This window comes from Tigriopus californicus, chromosome 1, assembly GCF_007210705.1.
Source record: "Tigriopus californicus strain San Diego chromosome 1, Tcal_SD_v2.1, whole genome shotgun sequence".
Taxonomy (NCBI): domain Eukaryota; kingdom Metazoa; phylum Arthropoda; class Copepoda; order Harpacticoida; family Harpacticidae; genus Tigriopus; species Tigriopus californicus.
In genome coordinates this window covers 12,636,400-12,645,836 of record NC_081440.1, presented here as the reverse complement: position 1 = coordinate 12,645,836, position 9,437 = coordinate 12,636,400, and the positions used below count along the sequence as shown (strand labels likewise).

At 42.3% G+C, this 9,437-nt stretch overlaps 1 protein-coding gene across 2 annotated transcripts in view; it reads right to left on the bottom strand.

Moving 5' to 3' along the window:
• The window catches only part of LOC131876946 (protein quiver-like), a 14,323-nt gene extending 8,907 nt beyond the window's left edge, over positions 1-5,416 (bottom strand). The window contains exon 1 of one of the 2 annotated variants that reach the window (XM_059222494.1): positions 4,492-5,416. In XM_059222494.1, coding sequence (XP_059078477.1) covers positions 4,492-4,552 — 61 coding nt within the window. In that variant the 5' untranslated portion in view covers positions 4,553-5,416. The remainder of the gene's footprint in view (positions 1-4,491) is intronic. The other variant, XM_059222502.1, reaches the window with a different exon arrangement.
• Positions 5,417-9,437: the final 4,021 nt, after the last annotated feature.

The window sequence follows — 9,437 nt, the reverse complement described above, 5'->3', positions numbered from 1 at the left end:
ATAATCGCCCTAACTTGTATACTTCTTCTACAGCAATAGGCTGTCTCACGGAAAAGTCTTTTCGCGAGACAAACCAGTATATGTCTGCCTAACGGAAGTCAGAACGAATTTCAGTTTATCTTTTATATCAAGATTAAAAATAACACTAGGAAAGATGAGCCACTTGAAAGGACCTCCTTTTTTGTCGTCAGTGTAACCAAAGTGAGGCAAAAAAGAATTGGTGCACAGATTGAAAAAAAAAGTTATCTTACCTGGACAATGTGAAAGGCCATTCTTTGCCAAAGTATGTGGTGCTCCAGCAAGTCTACTACTATATTTGTCGATTTTCGTCCCGAATCAGATAACCATAGTTCATTCGGGACCTGGACCCATTTAGACCATGTCTTGTAGGGGTCCTATGCTCTTGCAGGACGGACTATTCCCTCTCTCCTTTTCTTGTATTTGACATCTCTTAGGGAACAGGGAATTTTACATTTTGAAGGACCCCCGCCCAAAGCTTGAAATGAGCTCACCGTATTTGATGTTCATTCCGAGAGCGAGAGAGAGAAGTCGAGTCAGAAAAATGTAGCAATAACACCCGCCCCCCCCCTTCCCTCCTCACATGGAGGCACCCTTTTTACTCATAGGTCATGACTTCGAGGCCTAGTTTCAGTCGCATCACGTAGTTAGGTTTCTCCATTTGGGTGCCTCATTTATGACGTGAAAGACATTTGCTGTGGCTTCTTTCCAGAATGGTTTGAGCCTATTGGACTAGTACTTACTCCTATCTCTTGAAGAGTACATTAGTGCCACTAGGGTATGTGCCCACTACCCACGTGTCCAGTGTGTGTAGGGAGGGGGGGGGGAGCAACCCAAGTTAATACTTAATAAGCTTCTTGCGGGAGATTCACGAACCTTTTAAGTTCAACTAAGCTTGACCATTAATTCGTGGGCAAAAGTCGCTACTTTCATGTCATCTCTCCTAGTCCAATCCTGTGAATAAAGACTCAGTCCTGGCCCTGGCAGTTCTTAACTTGAGCGCCTTGGTTTGAGAGCTGCTGTTGAGGAAGGAAAGGAGGATGCCGCGTTATGCTATGACAGAGAGAATACTGCATAGTACTGTTGCCACTGCTTGCACTGTCAGCGGAGATGGTTTCAAATGGGCTAAATTCCCGCATTTGAACAGCTCCAACAGTCTCTCTTTCCCTTGGCCCATTTCTTTAATAGAGCCAAAGGCCCGTGGGAATATTTAACTGAAGCCTGGCGACCAGGGACTTGAGTCTTCCGTTCTGACTCCGACCAATTTATTGCACAATTCAGCCAAGGAGATACGGTGACGCTGAATGCCGCCCAAACTGGGTTAACAAATCATCCGCAAGACATGACTAGAAAAGCTGACAAAAAAGGAGTATCCTATGGTTGGCGTTTTCTGCAGTCACGGGAAGCAGCGGAGGTGGTAAAACTGGATGACTTTGGAGATGAGTGTCATGTATGAGTATGTGTATGCTCAAAGGAGAATCCTCATTCCCCGAGTCTGTTGGGGTTCTTCTCTTCCCTTTGGTGCATTGAACAGCTGTTCCTGACAAAATCTGCAATTGCTGTAGGATCCCACAATGGTGTTGGAGGAAAGGCAGTTGAACGGAGCTGTTTTCACTTTTTCACCCATTTCGGCTGTTATCCCGGGCCAAAAATGGAATGAACCGTAGTTTTCAAGCTAATCCGGAGAAACTTTCAACTTTGAGAAGTTCGCTCACGCCTGAAAAACCCCTCCCCCTCAAAACTCCCGAAGGATATCTCGAGACCGAATTCATCTCGTCCAAGTCTAGTGATCATGAAGGAGATTCATTATATTCTCAACACCCCTTCAGATTGCATTTCCTTCCAGGCACAAATCTGCCTCATCCGTCAGTCAAACAGTTTGACTTTCCCTTTTTGTCCTTGTCTGATCGATAGCTTGTTTACCAACTCAATATGAAGGCCGGCAATTTTGCGCCTTTTTCACATATGTCAAAACATGAATCAGCATGCTCGTCTCATTCAAAGTGATGAACTCCTACTGTCTCCTTTCATGTGATTTACATACACCTACCGACCGTATATGTGCGCATCTACACTGTAGATACAATCCCAATTCTGGAACTGACTGTCGATTACAGGTGGTATGTATGCTAGAAAGACAAACAAGGTTATTATGAGGAGGATATTCTTCTTCTTCTCCAAGAAAGAGAGAAGAAGAACCGAAACAGCATCATCTCCTTTTTCATTGAGATGGAACAACTTCTCTCATTTCCGCTCGCCTCAAGGCCGATCCAATAATCTTGTGCCAAACAAGCAAAACGTTGACTAACTGTTCTCAAGAGTCTTGTCTCGAGATTCGATTTGTTGTTCTTGGACAAATACTGCCACTCATAGGAGACATGGATGGATGTGTGTGACTCCCAAAGCAAGTCACCCAAAGGAGTAACATTTTTGGGAAAAGGAGAATGAGAGAACAACCCAGTCTGGTCCAGTTGAAGTGAACCCTCTCTCACCTTCATGCTCTTCAGATGTCATTCAAGCGTAAAATAGGGAATTTGCCACCACCCAAACCGAATCGAGCCAGGAAGACCAAAAGGATCTTGAGCGTATTCAAGAAACATAATCGAATTCAAGGAGAGAAACCATGACCTAAGTGTGAGCCACCAAATGGAATGGTGATCCTAATGCATTGCCGAAGGTACACCACGCACAACGACAGCCGCTTCTGGGATGGCAGGCACCATTTTTATCTCCCTGTCGACAGCTTTGAAACGCGTGCCAGAAGCCAAATACACAAACAGAAACGGACAAGTAACATTGCTCTCTCAAGTGGTTTGGAGCAAATTCTGCACCAAGCTTCTTGCTTTCTTCCCTTGGGAGAGAATCTTGTCTCATAACTCAGGCACCACCCCTGTTTTCGAGGGGAGGGGTTGTATTGGCACCCATGGTTGGTTACCTTGGAAGTCATTTTGCACTTCAGGCATCCTTGTGTGAGTCAGGAAAAGTCTTGATTTGAGAGCCAAGGAAAACTTGAATGTCTTGGGAGATTGTCCCTATTTCTGAGAAGCTTGGGAATTTCCTGCCAAATGTTCCAGGCAATTAAATACTAATAGGGCGAGGTCTGCTGTTTCATATGCGAGTTAGCTTTAATTCTGAACTGACAGGTTCACGAGTCCCAGTCTAGCTGGCTTTGTTAATGAATATCGGCCCAAAAAGAGGTAAAAAAGGCTTCTCGATGTTCACATGTATGGGCTTCTAAGCGGTTGGCAAAGGTTATAAAACAAGATTAATCCCAAAGGACGTGCGTGACTTGCCTCATTTGCAATAACAACACTGCATGCAGCTTCAGAATTGTCCGATTTTCAATGCTAAAATATTCAGTGACAAGGTTTTTCTCTCGCTTTGGAAAATAAGCCAGAGTTCTTTTGTCAGAACCAGTTACTTTTCCCACCACGTGCTCGTTGTCGACTTCCAATGGGGGAAAAACTTTTTTCGACACCCGAAAACGAGGTTTCTATGTAAGTAAAGTTTGAGCTCCATTCGCTACTCGGGGTCAAGATCATGACGCGTGCTCTACATCTATATACATTTGCTCCAAACGAGAGACTCTTCAGCTGGCTGGACACAGATACTTGATGTGAAGTGGATCCCGTTTCCTAACGCAATCCCAACCCTTCCGAGTTGCAGAGTACATAACAGCCTCGTCGTCGTTCTCCTCTTCGTTCACATTGGCCCATGTCGAGTTTGGGAAAAGGCCAAGGAATTCCCCTTTTTTTTATCGTCTTAGTTACACTACTTCAACTGACGAGGAGGTCAAGTACTTCAAAGATTCCGCGAAGAGATCGGCCTAAACGAGGGTAGGACGAACGCGCAGCGATTTCTAAATCTGTAAATCTGACTTCGAGATGAATCAATAAATCGTGCCGACCACTCATAAGTCAAAGGGCGTGACGGAGGAATCTGTGATCTTTGATATGAACGAGGCTCTTTGTGGATCAAGTGTACCATTGAAATCCTATCCTTGAGTGGTTCCACATTCTTCGTTCTACGACCTTCCTTGGGATCTTGTCTTACAAAAAGCATTACAAGGCCGCATAGAGAACGATCCCCCGTTTTGAAGGGCAAACCATATGGTCCTCCTCCCATATGTTGGTTCGCCTTTTTTTCCTTGTGATAAAAACCTGAAAATAACGCCCTGTTCTTCTATTGAACGGCAGGCTCCTTTGAGAACGTATTCAACCAAGCTAAGCATTCCATAATTGGTTCTCTATTACCCCGCCTCGGACTGTGTCATTAAAAGAACCACTTTATGGTTGCAAGTCTCGATTAGCTTGCAAATCAAGGTCTCAAGTCAATACGACAGTTTCTACTGTACACTCTACATATGTATACCTGGGCCGTTTGTTTACGGACGAACTGTCACAAACTCCTGCCAGTAATGTACGTATGTAGCGTACATACACTGTAAATGGAGGAACAGAAATAGAAACTCACCAAGCTTACCGAACCGAATGAACTCCATTTGTGAACGCCTTGGATCGCACTGAGGTTCCATCTTGAGATTTATGTCTCAATTTCACTTGGATGGAATATGCCTCGAGGGACGCACATGGCTAAACAAACTCGATATCCGGACACCGGGATGAGCCTCGATTCTCAGCCTGGGATCGAGCCAGGGTTTTTACTTCGTTCCAATTTGAAAGCTTCTTCTCAATGCTTGAACGCGTCCTTTTTGGAACATGTGTTGAAAGTGAGAAGAGGAACCCAAGTGGAGGCCAATACATGAGAGTAGCTCGAAACTCGAGCAGCAAGTGTTTCTCTGCGGCCTTTTATCACTTCGGGCCCTGATGGTCCATTCCGTAAGTGATGATCAAAGGATCAAGACGACCAAACCACATGACAAATGAATGTGCCCATGATCAATGGTTGGAACACTGACTGGTAAGACATGTCTCACCAAGGAGAGAATAGAACACAGAAAGCGATCCTCTTTTGTCTTCCCGGATAATTATGCCCACTTCTGCTCGTCTCTTTTTGTTCCACGGTCCAGCCATAAAAGCCTTTCATATCACGGTGCCTTGGCACGGTTCAGGCGAGAGGTGGCGGTATCAGTGGTGTAGGCGGCACATGGCCATAAACTCCCCGTTCCAAAAGGCCTCAAGAAAATGAGGACTCGAGATTTTAGCATGGAATGCAACACTTTTCACACAGCTTCTTTCACTACGTTTGGTTCGAGCTATGCTTGGCCCTTGTCGATGGAAAGAAATTGTCGTCCTATCCACAAGAAACTCGAGAGCAAGCGAGTTGTTCCATGGAGAAATGTGATGCTCGATGCTCCTCGGTCCTCGGTCCTTGTGTCTGCCTTCTGTTGTTACGGTGTTGCCACTATGCATGGAGAATGGGAACTGCATGTAGGCGAAGGAAAGGAACGACGGGGAACATAGTCATGCGTCCCTTCTCGGATCCGTCACTGGGTTTTCTCCTTATTTTGCGCGGGACAATTCTCTCGTGGGTGCACGTTCCTCATTCGTTCTGTCGGTCGGTCGGTCATTCGTTCGACCGATCGACCACGGCCAAGTCCGTTGGACTCGAGTCACACAGAAGAAAGCTCAGAGGCTTCAACATCTGCCCCAAGAGGCTTGACCCGAATAGAAGGTAGCAATTAAAGAAATAAAAAAAAACATGTCATTATAACGAGGTGTTCATCTGAGTTGACTTATTCAGGACAGTATGTTATTTTTTGAAGAATTTCCTCACTCTCAAAGCAGAAATTGCCAGATGGAACTGAGACGACAATTCGTTGAAAATTGTCAGTATTGAGTCACGGAATGGTAAGTTTTCTTGTTCAGGAGAAAAATTTCCCGAAACGAACATTAAAAAATGCGGCAGACATCATTCTTGACAGTCTCCAACGCTTCTCTCGAAAGATGCCAGAATCCAACTAAGAAACCTGAACATCTTGGGCTTTCTATTGTATGAATTTTATTTCTGTTTCTCGTCAAGACAATTCGGATGAGGATTAACAAAAGCTGACTTGAAATTTACATCCTACATAATGGAAAAGGCCAAGAAGCGAGACGCTCTTGGCCTTTGTCTGGGATGATGAGCTTCTTTTGTTCACACAATTCGTATCCATATCCTTAACGTTTGTCATCTCTCGGCAAGTTAGAATGATATATTACGTGGTCAACGACGATGAGAAGTACTTCCAAAAAACGAAATAAGTGCATTTGAACAAAAGGAAAAACGGTCCAGAGACTGTAACTTAAGCCTCTGAAATACTAAAATGATCCAATTAGCGTTCATCGGTTTTCTCAAAATTAGCTTGATCTAAATCTTTTGAAGAGGATTTGAAAGCCAGGGAAAAGTATGAACTTGCCTGAATATTTAGAACGAATCGGACCGGAACCGGATATCTGAAGGTTAAACGTTCAAAGCCGCGTTCTATCTTTTTACTGTTCCTTAGCAACTTTGGATTAGTCATTCGGTTGTGACCTAAAAAATAGTAATTGATAATTGTCAAAACCCTACGTTATTCATATATATAAATTTCACCGTACGGATCGTTTTGACCTTTTTATTTGATGCTGCATGTGTGAGAATGAAACCTTTGACAAATTGGAACGTTACCCCGCTTGACAGACTTGGGTGCCTTCGTGGCAATCTGCGTTATCATCCGACTTGAGTAGAGGCCTCGGACATCGGGCCTGTTGCCCATCAAAAGTGGCGGCCATGGTGCAATCATCCTTTCGGCACCGATATTTGAACCTACGACACCTGAGGAGAAGCTTCTTGCCTTGTTCACGCTGCCTCTTAGACCGCTATAAAACAATCTTTTACTTAAAAAAAAACACATAACCAGGCTCTTTTGAGTTAGACTTGAGCATTCCCTTCCATATGCCATGATTTAAATGGCGTTCAATTTCTATATCATGTAAATTTATTACATCACCTCTAGCCAATGCTCTTCATCTACCTTTTGGGAGATCTAAGTGGCAGACACAAAAACAATGATTTTCATTACAGTTATGTGTATAGATGACTGGTTGCAGAGACTTTTGCATCCTGTTTTCAAAAATATTGAAAATTAAAAAAAAATCAAAGCCGATTTCAAGGCTAATTACGTTTTTTTAACTTAATTGTTGTTTTTTCAATTGCTTTTTATCTGCAACGAACATTTTCGCTAACCATTGCTCAGACCAAAAGGTAATGGAAATGGTCAAAAACGACGGTGAAAAGATATCAGAAAAAATTGGCACAAAAGGTGATGATTTAATTTTGCGGAAAACACTTTTCTTTCACATATTTGTATTTGTGGTGCTTATGGTGCATTTAGACGACACTTGTTTTGACACATATTGTGGTCACATACGGCTTTCACATGACATATTCTCGAACACATGGCCACATATTTGATTTGGAACCTCCTCCAACTTTCTGCGATATGTGAAACAATTCTCAGGCAAGGTCAGCGCAATCGCCCAACGCAAGATTAAGCGTGACCTTAGGGATACAATTGCAATTGGGATTTTTATTTTTTCACAATCCTCAATCCTGTTTGGGGTGAAATTATTTAATGACTAAAATTCAAGTTTGAATTTGTTCAAACTAACGGCATTTGCGAAATATGTTGGAAATTTGAAGAGACAAAATGCATTTTGACATAACTTTGAGTGGTCAGATATGGTCTCCCTTGGTGTTAAACGATTGACGGACACAGAGCTCCCATTTAAACCAGCATGACCAGCGATAAAATAAATCAGATGCTTTGGTTTTACCAAACAAGTTTATTTTTAGTATGAGAAAAATGAAACAATTTACCCCCTTGAATTTTCTGAAGTAAGTCATTCACCATTGTAATGACGGCAGGAAACGTTGTCATAGACTGGCAAATGACACCAATGGAACTTTTCATATTTTTTCAGACTTTTCATTTTGGTCAACTAATACTCCTACCTTTGTCACCTGATCGCACGCCATCATTGAGAACCAGTAATCTCGCCAAAGCCCAGTATATTTGACACAGATAGTCTTCTGTGTAGTACTGATGTGTGTAAATTCTCTGAATCTCGATTTGTGTCACATTGCCAACTTCTCGTCAAATATGTGATCACAGTATGTGTCAAAACAAGTGTCGTCTAAATGCACCATTAGGGTCGGAGTGGTGTTTCACTCGGCCAACAAAGCCGGCCATGACATCGTCCGTACATAAAATTTAGTTCCGATGGGCAAGTGTCATAGTTCATATCAGATTGGTTCTCGGTCCCTGGATGTGGTGAAAAAAATGATAAAATTTGAGATTATCAAATAATTTTTCGATTTTGAAGTAAAATAACTCTTACCACTAAGCGTTTTTTTGCATCAAATATTCTCAAGCCCATGAATGCTCAGCTGATTGTTGTACTTTTGCATTTTGCATTGACCTGAGTGTGAGTTACGACCAGCGCAACAAGCTTTTGAATGCAATCTAAGTAATTAAAAATGCCAATGAACATTGAATCCTGACTTGCATTTTGTTCATAGAGGGCGAAAAGCTCTTTCCGGGAAACCTAAACTGGTCACGTTTTGATTGTTAGGCTCAAAGAAATATAATCAGCACGGTGACTAGTAAACTGCACTCTGCCCGTCTCAAGTCCAATACCGAGAGCTTCTTGACAGTAGACATAGATAGGATACCAGATACCCATTGTTCCCCTTGGCATGAAAGGCGAGAGTTATTTTTCTTTGACATATAATTGACATTTTGATTGCGGTCGTAAAGAAAGCGCGTTACCTTTCAATGGTTATTCTTTATCGCTTGAACCATAAATCAGATTTGATGAAAAAGAACATGAGTGAAGGAAGAAAAGCAATTAGTTGAGTTTTTTCGCGTTTGCCTGGATTCCATGATTAGAATTATAATCATGGGCAGATTATGTGTAAAATTACGTGCTGTCAAATGTAAGACTTGATTTAGTTGTTTGATGCAATCAGCCTTGGTCAGTTAACAGGGATATCCGGACAAAAGCTCCATTATTGTTTTATTTCGCAAACTTCCTTACCTTAACTGGGAATTTGATCCCCAGCGCTTCAAGATGAATTATCTTTATATCTTACTTAACTTTAAATTCAGATTGTAACAGATATTTTCATGGTTTACCCGCTTAATCGTTTGACCGCTTTACCCTATACTTCGAACAATTTTTTTGCGGACTTCCTTACCGCTACCGGGATTGGAATCCCAGCACTTCAAGACGAGAAGATTATTTATTTTACTTGACTTTTATTTACATATATTATTTTGATCGACCAACGAATTAGAATTGGCTGATCTGGCTAATCCTTGAATATAAGGTTGATATATTGAATTTTAGTCAAAAACTTGTCCAAGTCTGACTTAAATCCTGCTACTGGATCAACCCCTACATAAACCCTACGAATATTTGAGGGCAGCAAATTGA